At 45.2% G+C, this 25,000-nt stretch overlaps 1 protein-coding gene across 1 annotated transcript in view; it reads left to right on the plus strand.

The window, feature by feature from the left end:
* LOC138965034 (uncharacterized) overlaps nt 1-25,000 on the plus strand; it is a 61,150-nt gene that overhangs the window by 34,400 nt on the left and 1,750 nt on the right. The window contains exons 2-5 of the mRNA XM_070337154.1: nt 4,147-4,291; nt 17,354-17,502; nt 21,532-21,667; nt 22,488-25,000. The exon at nt 22,488-25,000 is cut by the window's right edge and continues 1,750 nt beyond it. Coding sequence (XP_070193255.1) covers nt 4,147-4,291; nt 17,354-17,502; nt 21,532-21,667; nt 22,488-22,749 — 692 coding nt within the window. The 3' untranslated portion in view covers nt 22,750-25,000. The remainder of the gene's footprint in view (nt 1-4,146; nt 4,292-17,353; nt 17,503-21,531; nt 21,668-22,487) is intronic.

Here is a 25,000-nt window from a genome sequence, read left to right on the forward strand (position 1 = left end):
TCTTCGCCTAGTCCGGCCCTGCGCACGCACACGCACACACACGCACACACGTACCAAACACACACACACACACACACACACAAACACACACTCACGCGCGCGCCTTGGTTTAAGCGGGTTTATTCAATTTCTCATACACACGTTTCAAGAACAACTTTTAGAACGTTAACAAGCAGATTGCTTATGGACACGTTCTTGAAATGATAATCAATACACATTCCGATAGCAAAACATGGCGAACAAGTGATAGCTTCAACACTTATCTTGATAATCTTTCATTATATTTTATACAAATAAGATGAAGAGAGAGACAGAGAAAGAGAGACAGAGAGAGAGAGAGGGGGAGAGAGAGAATGCCTGGCTGCATCAATTGCACAGTTAATATAATATCAGCCGAAGCGATTAGTTAACATAACATAGTCTTGTACAACAGAGAATATTTTCGTGTTCAAAGATATAGTTAAGTCAGTATTTCCAAACAAGAGTGTTTTTCAGCCTAGAACGCGCGCTCCTTCTTGGTGGCATCCATGACTTGGAGTGTGTGCAGCAGATTGGGCGGGGGGGGGGGGGGGGGGGGTCGCAGCAGACAGGTAAACAGGTGAGACACAATATTCACTCTGACGGATTAATTTTTGGTTTTGATCTCATAAACCACTAATGAGTAAGGTGTCTCCTTTGAGATCTGCCGAGTCTTTAACGTCCACATGTTGTTTTCATATCAGAGATGAAAGACCGTCGGCAGGTGCCACCAAGCAGGATGTCATTAAGTTTATTAAAACCTAGCGAGTTGTGGCAGGATGTCTTGCAACGCATTTGCAAATTACGTCTAATTAGTTGAACGCAACGAGATGTTTTTGATGCCATGGGAAGGATTAGTACACGAGAGCCACGGACGCATACACATTTAAGAGAGAGAGACTGAGAGAAAGAGACAGAGAGAGAGACAGACCGACAGACAGACAGACAGACAGACAGACAGACAGACACAGACAGACAGACACAGACATTAAGAGATGAGAAGCGTTCTCTCTCTCTCTCTCTCTCTCTCTCTCTCTCTCTCTCTCTCTCTCTCTCTCTCTCTCTCTCTCTCTCTCTCTTCCCAATCCAGTAGCTATGAAAGAAAAGCAGATGGTGCCTTTTTTGGCAGCAGCGCACACTCTGTTTTGGTAACAGCGATTTTGTTTCTGCTATGGCGGCACTTTTGCACACACACACATACACACAAAGAAAAATGCAGATCAATTTTGTGGAAATTTATCAGCCATTCAGGGACAGTTATTGCTTGGTGCTCGTATCCAATGTTTGCGCTGGGATCCTATCATGCATAGCTTAGTCATCTTCCAATATGCTACTTTAGAAAAGAAACTCGACAATTGTGACCCTCCACCATGAAATGAGTCGCATGTCACATTTGCATGATTTCCATATTTTTACATTTTCCTAAAGAGTGTTTTATGCTCTATCCAGTGGTGAAAACCGTTTTAGAAAAGAGCGAAAACTTTTTGAGTTATAAGCCTGTGACTAAGGTGACCCTCACACTGTTGTTACCACAGTTCCCCCGGACTTATGTCAAGCCCAGCGCAGAACCGCGCGAGGTGACATGCGACTCATTCCGTGGTGGAGGGTCACAGTTGAGCTTCTGTGTAGATCTTTCCCGGAATATTGCATATGTCAATAATACCGTTGGAAAGACCACTGGCTTTGTATTACCATATGCAACAAATAGCTTGAATTTTCATTAAAAAATATTGTGTGTATACAATTGTATGGACAAAAGGGACACCCCTAAGTATCCTTATCGTTAACAATTTCTAAATTACTTACGTTAACGTTGTGTTGTGGAAATCAGAGCACCAAAAGCTGCCCATACATTGTATTTCTGTGGTGAGAACAATTCGAAACAGTCTATTTTGTTGAGTTAGCCTAAAGAGCAACGATGCTCCAGCTCACAGTAAAGTGTATATCTATGCCATTCAAGGTGGGTTTCAATGCCGTGGAATGAGTCCCAACAACCACAAAACTCCACATTTCAGTAACTGCTACCGCAAAAGGTCGATCGACTTTCAGCAAAACTACCGGTTATCCGGCTGTCCTTATAATTGAGGCCGAAGTCGATTTCGCGAAGACTTTGCCGAGTCTTTTTACCAAAAATTCAGTGCCAAGCCAGCATTGTGAAGAAGATGTCGCGACTTCGATTTGAGGGTAACCTTGAACTTTAGCGTGTTAAATTCATAGCTCAGAATCCAGTGGCATTCTTTACTTATATTTGAGTCCCTGTAATCAAGCCCAATAACATTTGTCGTGAAATTAATTGACGGAGTGAGCTCCAAATTTAAGAATAATTTATTAAGTTGGCTGTTTGATCGACGAAAATGACGCGAAAATGGCGTACGTTGTCAACCAAGGAACATCACTTACACGACAGAGTTGCCTCCCCTGTTCGCTTTCTCGGACAGTTCCTTCTTTCAATCAATCAATCAATATGAAGCTTATATAGCGCGTATTCCGTGGGTACAGTTCTAAGCGCTTGTCGAAGAGTTGTCAACACAGGACTAACAAAGAAACTAACATCTTCAGACGGACACGAACCCTATCACACACTAGCAAACCCTGGTAAACAAACAACTGTTTAACAACAATGTACACATCAATATCTAGGTCCAAACAAAATAATATTAAGCACAAAGAAAACACCTCTCACAGAGCACAGCACAAGAATGTCTTTTGGGGCACAGCACATCACGTCGAGCATGAAAGTCGCAGCCAGCTACGTGAAGAACTGAGTCTTCAACCTACTCTTGAACGCGTCAAGAGAGGGGCTCTGGCGAAGCACAAGCGGCAGGGAGTTCCAGACGGAGGGGCCCGCGGAGGGAAATGCACGCTGACCAGCAGATGCGAGTTTCGAGCGAGGGATGTGGAGGCGGAGAGGGTCAGCAGCAGAACGAAGGGGACGGTCGGAGGGCTGGGTGTACAGGTCCAGGGAGGATTGAAGGTACTCGGGAGCAGAGTCGTTGAGACACTTGTAGACCAGAGTGGACAGTTTGTAGGAGATTCGGGTGTTGACAGGGAGCCAGTGCAAGGAGCGAAGTAGGGGGGTGATGTGGTCTCGCTTCGTCTTCCTCAACGTCAGCCTGGCAGCGGCGTTCTGGACTCGTTGTAGGCCATGAATGGATGAGGCGGGGAGGCCAGCCAGAAGGGAGTTGCAGTAGTCCAGACGACTGAAGATGAGGGAGACAACCAGCTTGACACAGGCGTCGTGGGTGAGGTAGCGACGGATGGAGGCGATGCGTCGTAGGTGGAAAAAGCAGGTCTTGATGATGAAGGAGATGTGTGTCTGCATGGAGAGAGTGGAGTCGAGAAAGACGCCAAGGCTCTTGACAGCAGGGGAGAATGGAACAGTCGCGTCATCCAGCTGGAGGTCGGTCACAGTGAGGGAAGCAATCTTCTGTCGTGTTCCAACGAGAAGGGCCTCCGTCTTCTCACTGTCCAGCTTCAGCTTGTTCTCAGTCATCCAGTTCTTGATGTCAGTGAAACAACTGGAGATGGATCCAAGGAGATCGTCAACGTCCTCCGGCTTGGCGCTGTTCTGGAGCTGCGTGTCATCGGCAAAGGAGTTGTAGTTCAGGCCGTGGCGTTCGATGACGCATGTAAACGAAATGCATTCGTACAGTTCATCGGAATTCATTCCGTGACTTCAAAGGGATCTAAAAAGAATTGTTATGCTTACAAGTGCAGGTTCTACAAATTTGGAGACTTAAATGCCTCTGAATTATGAGCTATGAGTTGAACACGCTAAAGTTCAACATTACCGATTTGAGGCTTAAAACTGTTCTAACGGTCTGGGTGGCCGAGTGGTAACGCACTTGCGCTTGGAAGCGAGAGGTTGCGAGTTCGACCCTGGGTCAGGGCGTTGTGAATGCGTGATGTATTGTGTAAAAAAATTCCATCTCACACGGCACAAATAAATCCCTGCGCCTTGAATATGTGCGCGATATAAATTGCATACAAATAAAAATAAAAAAATAAAATAAAAATACATAAATCCCTGCGCTTAGAACTGTACCCACGGAATACGCGCGATATAAGCCTCATATTGATTGATTGATTGATAACCTCTGAAATGAGTGTTGGTGGTTGTACTTTCAGTGGTAGCGGTTGTGCGGGCGACGTGTCCAGAGAACGCAGTGGAGAAGGTGATGACTTGCCCCGGTCAGCTTGGACTGCCCGTGGCCACCCCGGAAAACGCCTTCGTGGAGAAAGGGCAGGTCGAGGTGGCCAAACAAGCCTGCAGGTACAGTAATAATGTATAGAGGTTGCTCGGAGAACGACCGAGTACTCATTACGAAAACGAGAAAAAGATAACTTCAATACATGATTTCCGAAAATTACTCCGTCGGGTTTGTATGTATTGTGGGAGAGTGACCGGTTCGTGCAAAACCTCTGACAAACAAAGGATGGACCAATCACTAGCGAGGGGTCTGTCGGAAACACGTGCTCCGGTCCACGTTTTATTTCCAAAAATCGTTTGGTATCGCCTCAGACTGCCAGTGTGAAGGCTGAGCCCAAAGTTGAGTTTGCGAAGACTTCGCGATCGACGCTTTGTACAGCCATAGTACCAAACCTTCGTGCAGTCAGCTTCGTCAAGTCGACTTCACAGAGTCGACTTCACCCAATTAATTTGAGGTTTTACATCCCGTTCCATGATACCGGTTCGTTCGGGGGATGGTACGACTATTACCCCGAATCCGTATTGAGTATTTGTTCGTTCTAGCTGCAACCTCTGTAATAATTTAAAAGTATACGATCTAGAGCCATGCATGCCCAACCACACTGACATGAATGTTCAGTTATAATAGTTAAAGGTAGAACGAATTCACGTTTGCACAGTCAATCAAACAGGAAATATAGCAGGCGAACACACGCACAACCTACGAAACAGGCAAGTAATAGTTAAAGATAGACGACACCAAGACATACAAAGTATGCGGGTAAGGTACAACTATTTAGGCCCGTCGGTAAGGTGGAGAAATACAGAGAGAGGGGGGAGAGGGAGGAAGGGAGAGAGAGAGAGAGAGAGAGAGAGAGAGAGAGAGAGAGAGAGAGAGAGAGAGAGAGAGAGAGAGAGAGAGAGAGACAGAAAGAGAGAGAGACATAAAAAGAGATATACGTTTCAATATATCACTTAAGGTGATTATGAACCGGTTAATTACTACTAATTAACTAACCACACCACGATCCACTCTCGCAGTCATACAATTAAATAGAGTCAACAAAAGTATAAGTTTCAGACGCCTGTTTATGTATAAACTCTCCACCTCCCTCGAGCCTTCACTCAAAATATGTTCCTTTTACGTTCTCAACACGTAAAAAAACCAGTGTTCACTGACAAAATGCCAGTAGTATATAGAAAATTATAGTAACACGCTGAACCCGTGTAAATATAGTTAAATGCGAATGTTCTGTTCGAAAAGCTCTAGTTCGTGCAGGTGTCACACACCCCACGTTGTCACTACTCCAATGAAATCACAGATACGAAAAGACAACGGTGGTCAACGGGGTGCGTAAGACATGGTGCACTTAGCTTTATTTCTGTATGCTGGTTAGCCGGGTTGCTGGTTAGCCGGTTCGCTGGTTAGCCGGTATGCTGGTTAGCCGGTTTGCTGGTTAGCCGGTTCGCTGGTTAGCCGGTCTGCTAGTTAGCCGGTTAGCGTAGCTTCCTCAGGTCCCAGCTCCAACGTCTGCAGCTAGCAGTGTCCCGCCAAAGGCAGCCGTGCAGCAGTTACAGGAACACGAAACGAAGGCTGCAAACAGAAAGCATCGGTGCACTAAACATGTCTGCTACCCCTCACCCACCACCTTAAAACATGTCATCTTTAAATACCTCATCGAGCACGTGGGCCTGCACAAAACGGACTTTTTACAACAACAAAACAGCCATTTTCCGTCCTTCTCTCCCTATCTGCAAAAACCATATACAGATTAGTATTTTAGCGTCACAGAGAGTAAATTATGCGCTAACCTGGAAAGAACAACAGAGAGTATTTCATTCCACAACACAGACTCATCAACAGCGTTAAATAATGATTTATTACCTCAAAAGCCTATGATTGTACTCTCAATGGAAGCAAAGTCCGCCTCCTCCCTGGAACAGCCTCTGTTCGTCAACAGTGACCAAAAACCTCCAGAACCCCTTGTCGAATCCTTATGCGAAAGCCATCGCCGACGAAGGAAAGTTGACGACTTGTCCTCAGCAAAGTACTGGCAGTGAGACAGGAAAAACTAGTGGAAGCTCCCCTAGAGTGCCGAATACAATATTCGGTGAAAAACCATCATACTCTAGAAACTGTGTATTAGATCCTTCCCCTTCTGCCGCTGGGTGTCAAGTGCCCCGTGCTTGTGTCTCTCTCAGACAACCTAGCCAATAACACGTGACTGACCTTGTCACAAAACCAGTCCAGCTATACACAATTCTGCCTCCCAAGCAGAAAAAAGACACGAGAAACTCAATCCGTGAAAATCCCGTGCGCGCTGTCAGCGAAAAACCGTCAGCCCTATGACAGCAGAAACCCCCACTGTGAAACTCGTGCACTACAAAACATCCGTGCTAGTTGAGCACTGTCAGCAAACTCTGCTGTAGCCCAATATCACGTACAGGCGCTTTCTATCATAATCGACCAAGAACAGGCACTCCACTGAGTGACACTTTCTTGGTCTCTGTCACCCGATCGTGACACACCTCCCCTCTTCAAGACGAAACCTCGGTTTCGCTCACAGTCATGTTCTCCTCTCCAGCCCGAGAGAGAAAGTCAGCTCCAACATTGTTGGCGCCCGGAATGACGCGTACCGTGAATTGGTACGGTTGGAGGATCAACGCCCAGCGCATAAGTCTGGCGTTTGCCAACCTTGCAACCTGAAGATATTGCAGAGGTTGATGGTCTGTTTCCAGACAGAAAGGTCGTCCTCAAGAACGAGCAACCCCTCGTTTCACCCCTGATGACTGCAACCTTCTCTGTCTTCTTGTCTTTGTTCTTCTGGTCTTTGTTCTTCTCCCCGTAGGCTGTCCTCTCTATGTAGGCGCGCAGCAGGTTGGCGTGGTACAGGCGTGCTTTCCCGTGCATCATGATCCTGTAGTCGTTCTGGCCCACTTTCGCTGTCACCTCAAAAGGTCCTTGCCACTGCAGTTGTAGCTTGTTGTGTTTGACAGGTAGAAGTAGCAACACCCGTTCTCCAATCTTGAAGCTGCGCGGCCGTGCCTTGCGGTCGAATCCTCGCGCGTAACGCTGTGCTGCTCTTCCCAGGTTCTCTTGAGCCAGTTTGCAGGTCTCTTCAATCCTGTTCCTGAGTTCTACGATGTAGGTCGCTGTCGTCTGCACCTCCTCGTCAGCTTCTTCGTCCGTCCAAGCCTGACGCAGGATAGCCATGGGACCGCGTACCTGTCTGCCGTACAACAACTCAAATGGGGAAAAGCCCAAGCTCTCCTGAGGAACCTCGCGGTATGCAAAAAGCAATGCTGGGATGTACCTGTCCCACGTGCGTGGTTTCTCCTGAGCTAGTTTCCTCAGCATGGTCTTCAAGGTGCCATTGAACCTTTCCACCAGTCCGTTGCACTGAGCATGGTAAGGAGTGGTGAAATGCTGCTCCAGTGATAGCAGTCGTGCTGCCTCCGCCATCACTCCTCCCGTGAACTGCGTGCCTCTGTCGGTGAGTACCTCTGATGGAATTCCCAGCCGGGACCACATAGTAACCAGAGCCTCAGCTACTCGCGTGGCTTCAATCGATTTCAGAGGGATCGCCTCTGGGTATCGAGTAGCGTAGTCCACCATGGTCAAAATGTATCTGTTTCCGTCCTCAGACGCAGGCAAGATGGGCCCGATGATGTCCACTGCCACCCGACGAAAGGGTTCGTCGATGAGCGGCATCTTCTCTAAGGGGACCTTCCTCACCCTTCCTTTGGCAACCACCTTCTGGCACTTATCGCAGGACGCACAGAAACGTCGGACATCCGTGCAGATGCCTGGCCAGTAAAAGTGGCGCCAGACACGATCCGTGGTCTTCTTGGTACCAAGATGACCTCCCAGAATCGAGTCGTGTGCCGTTGCCATGACACCCTCGCGAAACTCGCGAGGCACGACAACCTGTTTGAATGTACCTTCTTGGTTGCTGAACTCCCGGTAGAGCAACTTCTTGTCCCTGAGGAACCTTGACCTCCCATGCTTCCCGCTCAGCTTCACCTTCCCCGACTTCGCGTGCTCCCGAGGAGTTGCTAATGTCGGATCAGATGCCTGAGCCTTCGCGAGAAGCGCGGGGGTCACGTTCCCCAGGGCAGCTCGTGCAGCAGGTAGGGGTTTGAGAGGTTTGTCCTCTCGCTCCGCCTGTGCCCGCGTGAGCACTGAAATGACGTCGGGAGACCGATAAACGGGAACCTCCCTGGTGACGCCGTCCACAAACTGAACCCGGTTCCCAATGAGCAGGTCGCATGGAGGATCGTCCATGACGACGGCCACAATGGTCCCCGTGAACAACGGTGTTACGACCTTGATCACTGCCGTGTTCAAGCCGTAAGCGTGAGATGCCTCGGCCATTCTCACCCTGATGCTGTCTCCTGTGTAGGCCATAGCTGGAACTAGACTCGCCCGAACCACTATCATGTCTGCCCCTGTGTCCCGCAGACCTTCGCCCTTCACTCCGTTAACGTAGACGTTGCAGTGGGGCTGGAAATGTTTCCTGGAGCACGGAACGCAGAGTTGTGGAATTGTGCATGAGCTCGTGACGTCCCTTAACTCCTCACTGCCAACAAAGTGTACACCCTTCTGGTCAGCCTGTCTCCTGTGGCAGTCCTTCTTCACGTGGCCCCGCTTGTTGCAGTAGTAACACTGGATGTCAGATCTGGAACTTGATCCCTTGTGTCCCTGATCGTCCTTCCCGTCCTTGGGTCCTGAAGAACCCGAATTTCCCGATTTTCCCGGCCGTGAGCCTGAAGATTTGCCGGAGATCGCTTGGGCGTCCTCGTGTACTCTGATCCAGTCGGCTGCCTCCTGAGTAGTCTTTGGCTGGTGCTCCTGCACGAAGGTCACCACCTCAGGTCGCAGGCTGGACATCAGTTGCTCCATGACAATGAGGTCGGCAAGGTCGTTGACGGTCCAGTCCTTTTCGGCCATCTCCACCCAGCGCCGCAGGTAGAGATTAAGGCGTGCCACAAACTGATGGCTCAGCTCGCCGCTCAGTCTCTTGCTGTTACGCAGACGTCGTCTGTAGGCTTCAGCAGTCAGGTTGAAGCGCTGGAGTAACGCCTTCTTTAGTGCCTGATAGTCTCTCGCCTCGTCGTCATCCAAAGCGTTGTAGAGCTGCAAAGCACGTCCTTTCAGGCAGGTGCTAAGGCGGCTAGCCCACGTGGCCTCTTCCCACTTCTGGTCAGATGCAATGCGCTCAAACCGGCGTAAAAAGTCGTCGAGCTCGTCCTTGTCATCGTCGAACGTCGGCAGTCTCGTACGGTCGGCAACAAACGTCGGCGCGCTAGCCTGAGTAAGCGTACCCTTCTCGGCCTGTAGCCTAGCTAGCTCTAGCTGGTGATCGCGTTCGGCCTGTTTGTCCTGTCTGTCACGTTCTGCCTGTCGTTCCCTTTCTTGTCTGTCAAGTTCGGCCTGTCGTTCGTGTCTCTCAAGCTCGTCTTTCTTTTCCTGTCTGTCAAGTTCGGCCTGTCGTTCGGCCTGTCGTTCCCTTTCTTGTCTGTCTCGTTCATCTTTCTCTTTCCGTTCTTGTCTGTCACGTTCGTCTTGTCGTTCCTGTCTCTCACGTTCGGCCTGTCGTTCTTGTCTGTCAAGCTCTTCTTTTCTCGTCTGTCGCTCTATGTCTTCCTTACGTTCTAACTCCTTGCGCTTAAGCAAACTACGCGCTCTAACGCGTGCGTCTCGCTCTGTCTGTTCCTCGCTACCAGGAGTCTCAAAAGTTATTCTCCTCGTAGGAGATCCCCCTGTAGCCATGGTTAGTTTTAGCAAAGCTTTATTACCAAAGTAAGTCTAACGCAGCTATAGCTAGAACACGCGGTGATGAAAGCGATGGATACAAAAATCCAGCAACCAGAAAATGCAGAAGAAAAATCCAAACGGTGTAGAACAAATCGCGTAGCCTACTTTATGGCTGCTTTTTGCGGTGAAACAAAGTGTTTCCCACAGCCGTGGCCTACTTTATCGGCTGCTTTTTGCGGTGAAACAGAGTGTCTCCCACAGCCTTGGTTAGGACAGAAGTCCTCGGACCCTTCCCCCCCAAAATTCCAACAAAGTCAAAATATGGAGAAAAATCCAAGTAAAACAAGACGGTAGAAATGTAACCTGTTACAGAATGCGAAACAACAATGTAGAGAAAAAAACGAATAACAAATCCGCTAACCCCGCTCAGCTCTCTGCAACGGAAAACTCTGAACGTACAACAACAAAGATTCACAAACAAAGGAAAGGGAAGTAATCACAGTTAGCGCATACAATAGCTTACAAATTACAATTTACATTTCCTGCAAGATGTGAATCGCTTAAGGTGTGGTATATGATCAAAACTATACAAAAAAGGGTAGCACCAAGCAGAAAATAAGTCGAGCACTGACGAGATTATCTGCTCTTAGTTATCCTTAATTGGTGGGTCTTTATCAGTTGGAAATTAACTGAGTAAATCCCGGCTTGGCCCCCATGTGTCACGTTTCAATATATCACTTAAGGTGATTATGAACCGGTTAATTACTACTAATTAACTAACCACACCACGATCCACTCTCGCAGTCATACAATTAAATAGAGTCAACAAAAGTATAAGTTTCAGACGCCTGTTTATGTATAAACTCTCCACCTCCCTCGAGCCTTCACTCAAAATATGTTCCTTTTACGTTCTCAACACGTAAAAAAACCAGTGTTCACTGACAAAATGCCAGTAGTATATAGAAAATTATAGTAACACGCTGAACCCGTGTAAATATAGTTAAATGCGAATGTTCTGTTCGAAAAGCTCTAGTTCGTGCAGGTGTCACACACCCCACGTTGTCACTACTCCAATGAAATCACAGATACGAAAAGACAACGGTGGTCAACGGGGTGCGTACGACATGGTGCACTTAGCTTTCTTTCTGTATGCTGGTTAGCCGGTATGCTGGTTAGCCGGTTTGCTGGTTAGCCGGTTCGCTGGTTAGCCGGTTCGCTGGTTAGCCGGTCTGCTGGTTAGCCGGTTAGCGTAGCTTCCTCAGGTCCCAGCTCCAACGTCTGCAGCTAGCAGTGTCCCGCCAAAGGCAGCCGTGCAGCAGTTACAGGAACACGAAACGAAGGCTGCAAACAGAAAGCATCGGTGCACTAAACATGTCTGCTACCCCTCACCCACCACCTTAAAACATGTCATCTTTAAATACCTCATCGAGCACGTGGGCCTGCACAAAACGGACTTTTTACAACAACAAAACAGCCATTTTCCGTCCTTCTCTCCCTATCTGCAAAAACCATATACAGATTAGTATTTTAGCGTCACAGAGAGTAAATTATGCGCTAACCTGGAAAGAACAACAGAGAGTATTTCATTCCACAACACAGACTCATCAACAGCGTTAAATAATGATTTATTACCTCAAAAGCCTATGATTGTACTCTCAATGGAAGCAAAGTCCGCCTCCTCCCTGGAACAGCCTCTGTTCGTCAACAGTGACCAAAAACCTCCAGAACCCCTTGTCGAATCCTTATGCGAAAGCCATCGCCGACGAAGGAAAGTTGACGACTTGTCCTCAGCAAAGTACTGGCAGTTCTTTTTTCTTCAGCGTTCGACGATGGCTGTGTCTAGATTCTTTGGCCCGTGATGTTGACGAAGTGGGCTGTCATTTCCAGGTCCTGAGTGCTGCCCCATAGCTTGGTGTGCAGCGAGACAGGAAAAACTAGTGGAAGTTCCCCTAGAGTGCCGAATACAATATTCGGTGAAAAACCATCATACTCTAGAAACTGTGTATTAGATCCTTCCCCTTCTGCCGCTGGGTGTCAAGTGCCCCGTGCTTGTGTCTCTCTCAGACAACCTAGCCAATAACACGTGACTGACCTTGTCACAAAACCAGTCCAGCTATACACAATTCTGCCTCCCAAGCAGAAAAAAGACACGAGAAACTCAATCCGTGAAAATCCCGTGCGCGCTGTCAGCGAAAAACCGTCAGCCCTATGACAGCAGAAACCCCCACTGTGAAACTCGTGCACTACAAAACATCCGTGCTAGTTGAGCACTGTCAGCAAACTCTGCTGTAGCCCAATATCACGTACAGGCGCTTTCTATCATAATCGACCAAGAACAGGCACTCCACTGAGTGACACTTTCTTGGTCTCTGTCACCCGATCGTGACAGAGAGAGAGAGAGAGAGAGAGCGAGCAAAAGGGCACTGAACTAGAATCACAATGATACTTACAAAAACAGAGTGAGAGAGAGAGAGAGAGAGAGAGAGAGAGAGAGAGAGAGAGAGAGAGAGAAGGGGTAGAGATGGTGGTTGTGGGGGAAGGTGGGGTAAAGAAGGGGGAGGGGGGAGGGGTACGCGGCCACATTGTGGTGAATCAACCCATGAATCACATGGGACAGGTGAGAGATAATTCGTGTGAACGAACAGAAGAGGAAACAGGTGCGATAGCAAAATACCTGCCATTACCCGTCCTCTGTCATTAGACGTACACCGGGATGCACCGCAACAGTTAAAGAGGGAGGAGGCATCTGAGAGTGGGGACGGGGGGGGGGGGGGGTGTCTGTATATGTGAAAGTTTTGTACGGGTGTGAAATTATGTGGAAAACACTAGCTGAAGTTTGAACAGAATTAAAGTAATCTTACCTTATCTAGCAAAATTTTTGTCTGGATGTTTGGTATAAAATTCCATCTACGTACCCATGTGTTTGTGTGTGTGTGTGTGTGGGTGTGTTCGAATGTGTAAATGCGTGCGTGCGTGCGTGCGTGCGTGCGTGCGTGCATGCGTGGATGCATGCCTGCGTGCGTGCGTGAGTCTGCCGTGCGTGCGTACGTGTGCATGCGTGCACGTACCAGAGGTAGAGAAAGAACAAGTCGCGTAAGGCGAAAATACAATATTTAGTCAAGTAGCTGCCATTTTTCAGCAAGACCGTATACTCGTAGCATCGTCAGTCCACCGCTCATGGCAAAGGCAGTGAAATTGACAAGAAGAGCGGGGTAGTAGTTGCGCTAAGAAGGATAGCACGCTTTTCTGTACCTCTCTTTGTTTTAACTTTCTGAGCGTGTTTTTAATCCAAACATATCATATCTATATGTTTTTGGAATCAGGAACCGACAAGGAATAAGATGAAAGTGTTTTTAAATTGATTTGGACAATTTAATTTTGATAATAATTTTTATATATTTAATTTTCAGAGCTTGTTTTTAATCCGAATATAACATATTTATATGTTTTTGGAATCAGAAAATGATGGAGAATAAGATAAACGTAAATTTGGATCGTTTTATAAATTTTTATTTTTTTTTACAATTTTCAGATTTTTAATGACCAAAGTCATTAATTAATTTTTAAGCCACCAAGCTGAAATGCAATACCGAACCCCGGGCTTCGTCGAAGATTACTTGACCAAAATTTCAACCAATTTGGTTGAAAAATGAGGGCGTGACAGTGCCGCCTCAACTTTCACGAAAAGCCGGATATGACGTCATCAAAGACATTTATCAAACAAGTCGCGTAAGGCGAAAATACAATATTTAGTCAAGTAGCTGCCATTTTTCAGCAAGACCGTATACTCGTAGCATCGTCAGTCCACCGCTCATGGGAAAGGCAGTGAAATTGACAAGAAGAGCGGGGTAGTAGTTGCGCTAAGAAGGATAGCACGCTTTTCTGTACCTCTCTTTGTTTTAACTTTCTGAGCGTGTTTTTAATCCAAACATATCATATCTATATGTTTTTGGAATCAGGAACCGACAAGGAATAAGATGAAAGTGTTTTTAAATTGATTTGGACCATTTAATTTTGATAATAATTTTTATATATTTAATTTTCAGAGCTTGTTTTTAATCCGAATATAACATATTTATATGTTTTTGGAATCAGCAAATGATGGAGAATAAGATAAACGTAAATTTGGATCGTTTTATAAATTTTTATTTTTTTTTACAATTTTCCGATTTTTAATGACCAAAGTCATTAATTAATTTTTAAGCCACCAAGCTGAAATGCAATACCGAACCCCGGGCTTCGTCGAAGAATACTTGACCAAAATTTGAACCAATTTGGTTGAAAAATGAGGGCGTGACAGTGCCGCCTCAACTTTCACGAAAAGCCGGATATGACGTCATCAAAGACATTTATCAAAAAAATGAAAAAAACGTATGGGGATTTCATACCCAGGAACTCTCATGTCAAATTTCATAAAGATCGGTCCAGTAGTTTAGTCTGAATCGCTCTACACACACACACACACAGACACACAGACACACACACACACACACACACGCACATACACCACGACCCTCGTTTCGATTCCCCTCGATGTTAAAATATTTAGTCAAAACTTGACTAAATATAAAAAATGAAAAAAACGTATGGGGATTTCATACCCAGGAACTCTCATGTCAAATTTCATAAAGATCGGTCCAGTAGTTTAGTCTGAATCGCTCTACACACACACACACACGCACACACGCACACACGCACACACACACACACGCACATACACCACGACCCTCGTTTCGATTCCCCCTCGATGTTAAAATATTTAGTCAAAACTTGACTAAATATAAAAAGTACGCAGGTCCATGTTCCCACACTCAGGATGATGTTTTCGTGTATCCAAATGAGGCAAAACGCACTCAGTGTTACTTTTAATCTACATGGTTTAGTTCACTGTTCTGTTCCATGGATTTCTTTTTTACATTTAAAAAAATTAGTTTTCACCTGCCTACCTTCGCCCGAGGGCAGTTTGTGTGTGGGGGGTCCTGCCGGTTCGCGGTGACAAACGCGATCGTCACCAGCAGTTGACACGGGTGATAATAACAAAACCCGAATGTTCATTAACGCGAACGTTCAGCTGTGTTTCCTTTATCAAACTTAATCATTTTCATAACTTGACAAGTCATCGAGGGGGCAGGCTGCCGATAGATATGATATGATAAATATCATAAAGCGGAAAGTGAACAAATTAAAGCCATATGTACTCGATGACTATACACGCTAATTGCTTTACCAACAGCTGGAGACAGACTAAATTAAGTTCCCTGCAAAATATTGTGGTCTAGGAGCCCTTAAATGTTGAGATATGTTAATTTTCATTTTGATCTAGATGGTCCTATTTATAGATTTGGCAACACATGTAACGTTGATGCAAGGGAGCTAACACTGCGGCTTTGTTGACATCCTCACTTTTTCAGCGGCTAGAACAAGCTGTAATGCATGTATTCTGGTCACGCGCATGGTGACATATCGTCATTATATGGTCTTATGGTGCGTTTGACATCGATTGTGGGCAAACTACACTTTGTAAACACGGGAGTGCGTTAGTATGCCTTTAAGTTATTTCGTATCGTATCAGTGACTGTCCTTGGCAAACTTCTTAGTTGATGAGAAAAGGCGGTCCTCAAATGGACTTCACGAAGACTTCACAAAGACTTCACAAAGACTTCACAAAGACTTCACGAAGACTTCACAAAGACTTCACAAAGACTTCACAAAGACTTCACAAAGACTTAACAAAGACTTAACAAAGACTTCACAAAGACTTCACAAAGACTTCACAAAGACTTGTAACAAAGACTTTACAAAGACTTCACGAAGACTTCACAAAGACTTCACAAAGACTTCACAAAGACTTCACGAAGACTTCACAAAGACTTCACCAAGACTTCACCAAGACTTCACAAAGGCTTTTTATCCAAAAGCTCCGTGCTAAAACTCCGTGCGGCCAGCTTCGAGAAGCATACTTCGCGGAGTCGACTTCGCCAAGTTGAGGAGAAAAGTTGGCAAAACAGATGCGCTTCTTGTGCATGAATATATAGCACCAAGTAAACCCAAAAACACGAAGAAAAGTCTTTGGTTAAATAATCATAACCAGAATAAAAAATAATTTGCTTCAAATGGTAACACTGGGGCCTGTGTAATCACCAGATTCAGATCACTTGAAAGGATATAAGGTAAAGCCATTTCGTTTAATAAGAGGTCGGTGTATTTCCAAAGTAAGCATAGCAACGCTCTCGACGCTGAAGATAGACGATGATAGAGACCCGTACGTGAGAACAGAGAGGTGATGAGAACAATGATTGTGTGATGGCAAAGAGGGAGGAATGGGGAAAGGGAGCAGAGTGTAATTGGTAGAAGGAGTGGGGGGGGGGGAGACAAGAGAGGTAGACAAACCGATATAAGGGAGGAGAAGGGCGGAGGTGGCACGAGCACAGAACTAGAGGGAACTTACAGAGCGAGACATAGAGACAAGAGAACAAGCTAGCAGACAGACAGGCCGTGTCTGGATAATGGGAAGAGAAAATAGATGATTGAGAGGGACAGACAGACAGGCAGACAGGCAGACAGGTAGAGAAAGAGCCAGAGACAGACAGATCCAGAGAGACGAAAATGACAGGCAGGGACAGAGTAGACAGAGAAAAAGAGAGGCAGAAACAAATAGGAAGTGATACAGACAAACAAACAGCCAGGCCAGGCAGATAAGACAGACCGACAGACAGTAAGCCACACAGTCAGACAGCCACACATCCACACACGTATAGTAGGTTTACATTTGTATGACACCACACACACTTCCCTAACCTGAAGAAACCTGAAAGAGCATTGGCCGCCCATGACATTTTCTCTCATTTTCTTTCACCGTCATGATCAATCTCTTTCCCACATTCAGAGACACACCCCTTTTAAGACACCCCCCCCCCCCCCCTACCCCCAATGTAAGACTCCCTCCCTTTTAAGACCCTGTTTTCGCAGACTTTCTGTTCATAACCTCTGCAAAGTTACCCCCATTATAAGACTCCATCCTTTGTAGCAGATTGTAGTAGATTTTAGCAGATTGTAGCAGATTTTAGTAGATTGTAGCAGATTTTAGTAGATTGTAGCAGATTGTAGAGCAGATTGTAGCAGATTGTAGCAGATTGTAGAGCAGATTGTGGCAGATTTTAGCAGATTGTAGCAGATTGTAGCAGATTGTTGCAGATTGTAGCAGATTGTAGCAGATTTTAGCAGATTGTAGCAGATTGTAGCAGATTGTAGTGCAGATTGTAGCAGATTGTAGTGCAGATTGTAGCAGATTGTAGCAGATTGTAGAGCAGATTGTAGCAGATTGTAGCAGATTGTTTGAGGCCTTATACCACTGTATATCGATGATCTTTCATCTTTTCTGGTTGCAGAGAGGGCAAGTTCGCAGAGGCCCTTAAGTGCCAGGAGAACATCATTGAAGCATGCCAAGGGAACAGTGACCAGGAGCATTATTTACGAAGCATGATCGACCTAGAAAAACAACGCAACTTCGTCGCCTTGTTCTGCTCACAGTTAGACGGTGGGTCTTTAATTGCAACATATTCAAGAAGTATCCCAAATTCACTTTCCCTGTCAACAGTCCGCCATACATACTTATACCCCTTGAACGTTTGAATAATATTTACAGAATTAATCGAATTTGAAAGTCAAAGTTATCGCTGTTTTCGTTGTCCCCATACATACTTATACCCCTTGAACGTTTAAATAATATTTACAGAATTAATCGAATTTGAGAGTCAAAATTATCGCTTTTTTCGTTGTCCCCATACATACTTATATCCCTTGAACGTTTAAATAATATTTACAGAATTAATCGAATTTGAGAGTCAAAATTATCGCTTTTTTCGTTGTCCCCATACATACTTATATCCAATAGCAACATACCAACAGACTTAGGTCCAAATGTTCCAATAGCAACATACCAACAGACCTAGGTCCAAATGTACCAATATCAACATACCAACAGACTTAGGTCCAAATGTTCCAATAGCAACATACCAACAGACCTAGGTCCAAATGTACCAATATCAACGTACCAACAGACCTAGGTCCAAATGTACCAATATCAACGTACCAACAGACTTAGGTCCAAATGTTCCAATAGCAACATACCAACAGACCCAGGTCCAAATGTTCCAATATCAACGTACCAACAGACTTAGGTCCAAATGTTCCAATAGCAACATACCAACAGACTTAGGTCCAAATGTTCCAATAGCAACATACCAACAGACTTAGGTCCAAATGTTCCAATAGCAACATACCAACAGACCTAGGTCCAAATGTTCCAATAGCAACATACCAACAGACTTAGGTCCAAATGTTCCAATAGCAACATACCAACAGACTTAGGTCCAAATGTTCCAATAGCAACATACCAACAGACCTAGGTCCAAATGTACCAATAGCAACATACCTAAAGACTTAGGTCCAAATGTTCCAATAGCAACATACCAACAGACTTAGGTCCAAATGTTCCAATATCAACGTACCAACAGACCTAGGTCCAAATGTACCAATATCAACGTACCAACAGACCTAGGTCCAAATGTACCAATATCAACGTACCAACAGACCTAGGTCCAAATGTACCAATATCAAAGTACCAACAGACTTAGGTCCAAATGTTCCAATAGCAACATACCAACAGACTTAGGTCCAAATGTTCCAATATCAATGTACCAACAGACCTAGGTCCAAATGTAACAATATCAACGTACCAACAGACCTAGGTCCAAATGTTCCAATATCAACATACCAACAGACTTAGGTCCAAATGTTCCAATAGCAACATACCAACAGACCTAGGTCCAAATGTTCCAATAGCAACATACCAACAGACCTAGGTCCAAATGTACCAATATTAACTTACAAACAGACCTAGGTCAAAATGTACCAACATTAACTTAATTACCAACAGATCAAGGTCCAAATGTACCAATACATGTGTTAACGTACCAACAGACCATGTGCAGTTTGTTGAAGTCTCCAATGACGGATTACTGTTGGACAGAAGGGCGTGTTTTGTCGTTTGTCCATGCATCTCCGGACGGTGCGTTTACATCGGCTAGAGGGAATGCTAAACTGACCACACTAGAACAACATGTCCGTCACTTTGTTTCACCCTAGCCCTCTGTACCTTTAGAGGAAGCTGTAAACTGGTCTATCGTTTACAACAACGAACCGTGAAACTATTTGGAGATAAATGAACCGATTCGCAATCTTCCATGATGGAATTCGGAAATCAGCTCAAAAATAAACACCAGTGTATGTGTATAGGCATACAGCACAGGAGCTGTTCAGGGCATGCTTCCTTGCACACGACCTGTTGTAGACAATCTGTTTGCAATAAATAAAGGCTGATGTACATCTTATATTCACAAAAACGAAACTGAGTAGCCAGAAGCGAATTCATAGATTTACACCACAGAATTGCCACAAACCGAACAAGAAAACATAATTGAAAGTTTACATGACTTTGTTTTGTTGCAGTGGCAGATAGTTAAGAGTTGGAAGAACGGAAACAAGACTGTTCGTGTTTCTGGTATACAGGCATGAGACCAAAGGTAGGGCGGATGATGGCGAGAGAGGTGAAGGGACGGGGAATGTGTACAGTGCCGTGTGCCGGGCTGTGAGCAGTGCCCGTCAATGTTTAGCTCAGGCACCGTCGCGGCAGACGCGCCTTAGTTCTATGCAGCAAAATGCAGCGCGCTATTCTGGCCATCTGGCCAACTGTCGTCCTCATCTCTAAGGCAGACTGATACCAAGAGGTGTAAGTTACACCCGCCTTCAGGCTCAGGCATTTTCAAACGCTCGACTCAAGACTGTATAGAGAGGTCTTCGGTTTGGCAGTAAAATGTAATCGGCAGAACCAAAGCCGGTTTCGTTCATCACGGGGGAAGAGCTTTGTTTTCTTCGAAGATGCCATACCCATTTCAATAACAATGACACTTTTGATTTAAACAACGCTTGGGTTTGTTGCCATAGATACGTCAAGACACACTATTTAAATGTCGTCTTACCCCCCCTCCTTCTCTCACACACACACACACGGCGTCCAGATATGTTTTTAATAATAAAACAAATTCCTCTACTTTCTTCTCTTTGGTCAGAAGTCACGACAGTAACCCCCCCCCCCCCCCCCCCCCCCTCAGTTACTTCCCTGTGTTCTTCCCCGTGGCTTGTTTGCCCGGTGTTATACACAAGCAAAGGCAGGGGCGGATCCAGGGGGTTTCCGGACCCCCCCCCCCCCCTCCTGCCTAAAAATTAAATAAATAAATAAATAAAAATTAGAGAAATAAAAATAAAAAAATATTAAAATATTCATAAACTGAAGACTCAGATTGCACCAGATTGTCCATTTTCCTTGATTTTTATCAACATTTTTCCGGGAGGGCATGCCCCCGGGCCCCCCTAGGAGCCGGCCTTTGTCTTCTAAATGACAGTTTGGGAAGGTACTTGGGTAATATGCTGGCTCAGGTTGCACCAGATCGGTCAATTTTCCTTGTTTTGATCCACATTTGTCTCCTTAAATTTACTTTTTTTGAAGGTGTATTAGGGGAAGTCTCTTGGCTTAGATTGCACCACATTGCTCCATTTTCCTTGTTTTTATCAAATTTGTCTTCTTAAATTCACATTTTGAAAGGTGTATTAGGGGAAGTCTCTTGGCTTAGATTGCACCAGATTGCTCCATTTTCGCGCCCGCAACTAAACGCTTCGCGTCGTCGAATTGTCCCTGAAAGAAATTTGGAACCCCCCCCCCCCCCCTCCCTTAAAAATGATGTGATCCGCCCCTGAAAGGTGTATAATTATAATACAGTACCCAGGTCGAATTTGCTTCAAGTATTATGCTAGCTTCTGGATTTGTTAAACGTGGAATTGGAAGCTCATACTCTAGATGGGCGCGGCGTGTGTTTGTTAGTTCTGTTGTAGTTCGGTGCAAGTAGAATAACAGGTCTGATTGGTTGTGTATTTGTAAGTTCTGTTATGGTTGGTGCCGGGGGACTGTACAGGTCTGATAGGTCTGTGATGTTGCCACCCTGTCTTGGACTCTACAGACAGGAAAGTCAGGCTTGTGTAGAATGTAAATGTTTTCGTAAACAGAATTCAACTCCAACTGAGGAAACCGTGTTTCTTTTTATTGTCAGACTGCATGAGTTATAGACTCAAGCGGAAGTCAAGCACACTAAAAGAAATGAAGAGAAAGAGAGAGCAGGGGGCCGCGGCGGCTGCTAAAGGGGGGGGGGGGGGGGCGAGACGGAAACACTAATAGGCAGTGCGAGGGAGGGGGTCAACAGTAAAAGAAATATGCGGGGGGAGGGGGGAGGGGGGGGGGGGTTCAAGACTGTAAAAGAAAGTAAGAGGGAGAAAGGGAAGGACAGTAGGAGAGAGGGAGGGGGGGGACATAATATGGTTAGGAGGGAAGGTGAAAGTGGGAAAGAAGATAACAAAGAAGACTAAGAGAACACATGAGGAAAGAAAGGAAGACAGAGAGAACTCATTTATTATCATACTAAAACAGCATAATCGTTTTCCCGTGATTTTTTAGAATATGAAGTACATGCACCGTGCATAGCCAAGATGCACGATGAGCGGTCCCAATGCCTGGCGGAACAGCGCAAGAACATGCAAACCAAGGTCAAGGCCTCCGCCAATATCGACTTTCTCATGCTTTCCGGCTGCAAGTAAGGATTTGGGTTTAGTTAGAAGTTTAGTAAAAAAAAAAAAAAAAAGTCAGAAGGCTTGATCTGAATGTGTTTGATATGTTATTCTGTTTTATTGCCGCACTCTCTCTCTCTCTCTCTCTCTCTCTCTCTCTCTCTCTCTCTCTCTCTCTCTCTCTCTCTCTCTCTCTCTCTCTCTCTCTCTCTCTCTCTCTCTCTCTCTCTCTCTCTCTCTCTCTCTCTCTCTCTTTGTCTGTTTGAATGCCTGTCTGTCTGTGTCTGTCTGTCTGTCTGTCTGCCCGCCTGTTTCCCTGCCTGAATACCTGTCTGGCTGGCTGGCTGGCTCTCTCTCTCTCTCTCCCTCCCTCCCCCCCCCCCTCTCCACCCCCTTTTATCATCTCTGCTCCCTCCCTCTCCACTATTTGTTGTGGTATGTGGTAGTGAGTGGTATGGTGATATATCAACCATCGCCGGCTCTCAAATGTTGTTTTCGCTCTAGAAGTCTGCCCCAAGTGTCATTGCCTGGTATCAATCTTCCATCACCTCTATTCCTTCCGCATACACCCTCCCCCCCCCCCCCTCCCCACCCACCCCACCCGCAATCATCTACAGCCCCGGCCCATCTTACAACTCTTTCCAGCACTAGCAGTGGTAACAAACCATCAGTCTGTTCTTTCATAGATTTCTTCACGGAAGTGTCAATGCCCGATAACACCTCGAACCCCCCCCCCCCCCCCCCACCTCCACACACACCCGCCCCCGCCCCCCGCCCCCAGACACAACCCCACGCGCACCTCCTTTATGCACTATCAATGGTAACAAATCGTCCATAATCTTTCAGATATTTCTTCGCGGCAGAATTCTGCTCCAAGAAAGTGCTGAGGAAAGCCTGCGGTGGGGAAGCAGCCGACATGGTGTCGCGTTTGTTCGTGGCCTTCAAGCCACCTTTCTGTGACACCGTCACCTACACACAAGACCAAGGTGACCTTGACACGGAAGGGTCAGGATCCAGTGCATCAAGGTTAAGGCTGTCGTTGGCGGAAGTGACGTTTCACGTGGTCCTGGTACTGGTTATGAGCTACACATTCTCAGTCATGAGCTGATCGAAAACTGGTGTCGTTTCAAGGGATATATCATTGTCATCAACTGTTGGGTTTTTTAATGTCAAGCGCGGGCAATTCTTCTCCTGTTAGGTATTTAACTAAAGCTAATTCAAAACAAACAAAAAAGAAAAACATCTAAGATAGAGAAATGAAAATGATATTCAACGATACAAACACGATTGGAATATGAGTACAGACGCACCATCTGAATTTAAATTCGTTTCAATATACACACAAAATGCACTGAACAATGTTATTCAGAGAAGTGTGTATCACAGAAGTTATTAATTGTGGGTGCTTTCGTGGAACGAGTTGGAAGTTAAAACATACACTGTACCTTTATTTTTTTACAAAGCAAACGTGGACCACATTTCACACTTCTCGAATGAAAACGACAACACAATTTGACAGTACATCAAGCTGAATCTCGATATCTTTGTAATATATTTTGGTTTCGTCTTTTCGTATTTGTCAAGTTGTTTTGTGATCTTAACGTCTTTGGAAATATGAATGCGATTGTCTTACCATTTGTAAATAATTGTTTTATTTGTGCAGTTGTATTTGTTGATAATATCAGTCATCTGTACTTAAATAAGGTTCGCCAGCATTCCTGGTAGGATTTTTAAAATTATCATCAGTCACTTGTCAGACCATTAATTAACTGATGTTTGGTCTTCCTGCTGTTATAACATTGTCAATGTAGTATTAGTAAGCTTGCAAGTCAATTGTTTTGGTTAGTATCAATAGTATCATAGAGCGAGCAAATACATTCAGCAAGTATGTTGACTTAGTGTAGTGTTTTAGATCACCGCATGAATCCATCCATCCTACATGCCTCATGAGAGGTACCACCCATGTAATAAATAAACCATTTCTTCACACGTGTGTTTGTCATGTAAATTAGTTCGGATCAAAGTACAGTCTGGCGGGGGACCTCAGAAGTCATTTTCCACTGCTAATGATGAGAAAAACTGTTCTTTCGAAACACTTTGTTGTTTCCTCGGTGAGAATTTGAAGAACTTACACGTGACGTTATAAAATCCTAATGTGGCGTCATTTTACTTTTGACGTCAGAGATTTCACTTTCGAAGAGATCGGGGTTCAAAAAGACGCGTCTTCAATTTGGACTTTTCGACCCCGTCTAGAAGTTTAAGGTAGAAGGCACGCAAGTAATAATGTATGATAAACAGAATACTACATGGCTTGCTGTGTGATGTCGGGTTTACACTCGTTGCTCGGTGATGTACATGATCATTCTCACGGGGAGGAAGGTACCTTTAAAGGCAAGCTTCCTATTTAGCTAAGGCCTAAAAAAAAAAATAGGTGTGGTTACGGTAACCCGACCTACCCTATTTTTAGGGGCCGATCCTATAACTTTTTATTACATTTGTCTCAACAACAAAACAAAAAAAAAAACCAGTGCAAAAAACACAATGAAAGCGAAAGCGCCCGTGTCGCACACTTATTTCCCTGTCAAGTAGGTTTAATTTGTACACATTAGAAAAAAAAAGTTTAAAAAAAAAAAGTGATTGCTTGCCTACCTACCTACCTACCCTATTTTTTTGGCCTAACTGTTACTTTGCTCGTAGGCTCCGATCCGTGCGTGCACATTTTAACACGGATGACGTCAAGAGCATGTGGGTGAGGTTCCTGTCGTGATCTGAGCATGCCTATGAACGTTGCAACTCATAACCTTTGCAGAGCTCGACTGCGGAAGAAGAAAAAAGTGAGCACCAACATGTTTCAGGTCTGCCTTAGATTATGTGCTAGAGCTATGTTATTATAAATTTATGCCATGAAGGTATGTGTTGTCATTGTAAAACTTCACTCTGTGCGCTTAAAACACGGAGGACCTCAACGTTGTACATGTACACAAACACCAGTACTCCTTTGTTCTGTGTTGTTTTTTCTCGGGGGTATGGTGGTTTATTTATTATTACCGAAGTGGCAGCGGCAAAGCAATACATCAACCAATACGGATGAGTCTCAGTGCGGGTGTTTCCGTGTTGTTGCGCAACTGCCATTTTATATCCGCCGTTGCCATGCTAACGTGGTACAGTTTTACGGTAGGGTTGTGAATGTTACGTTGTTCGTGTATTTATTCATACACGTTTTGAGTGCAATGACTGGTGTTTCTTTGTTTGCCTATTGACGCAGATGTAAATATTCACCTGCTATTTGTTTTTCTTTTGATTTGCCGTTTGCTTTTTGCACTTTTTTTCTTCTTTTGATGTAATAATTTTAAGCTATA

The sequence above is a fragment of the Littorina saxatilis genome, linkage group LG4, assembly GCF_037325665.1.
Source record: "Littorina saxatilis isolate snail1 linkage group LG4, US_GU_Lsax_2.0, whole genome shotgun sequence".
NCBI lineage: Eukaryota > Metazoa > Mollusca > Gastropoda > Littorinimorpha > Littorinidae > Littorina > Littorina saxatilis.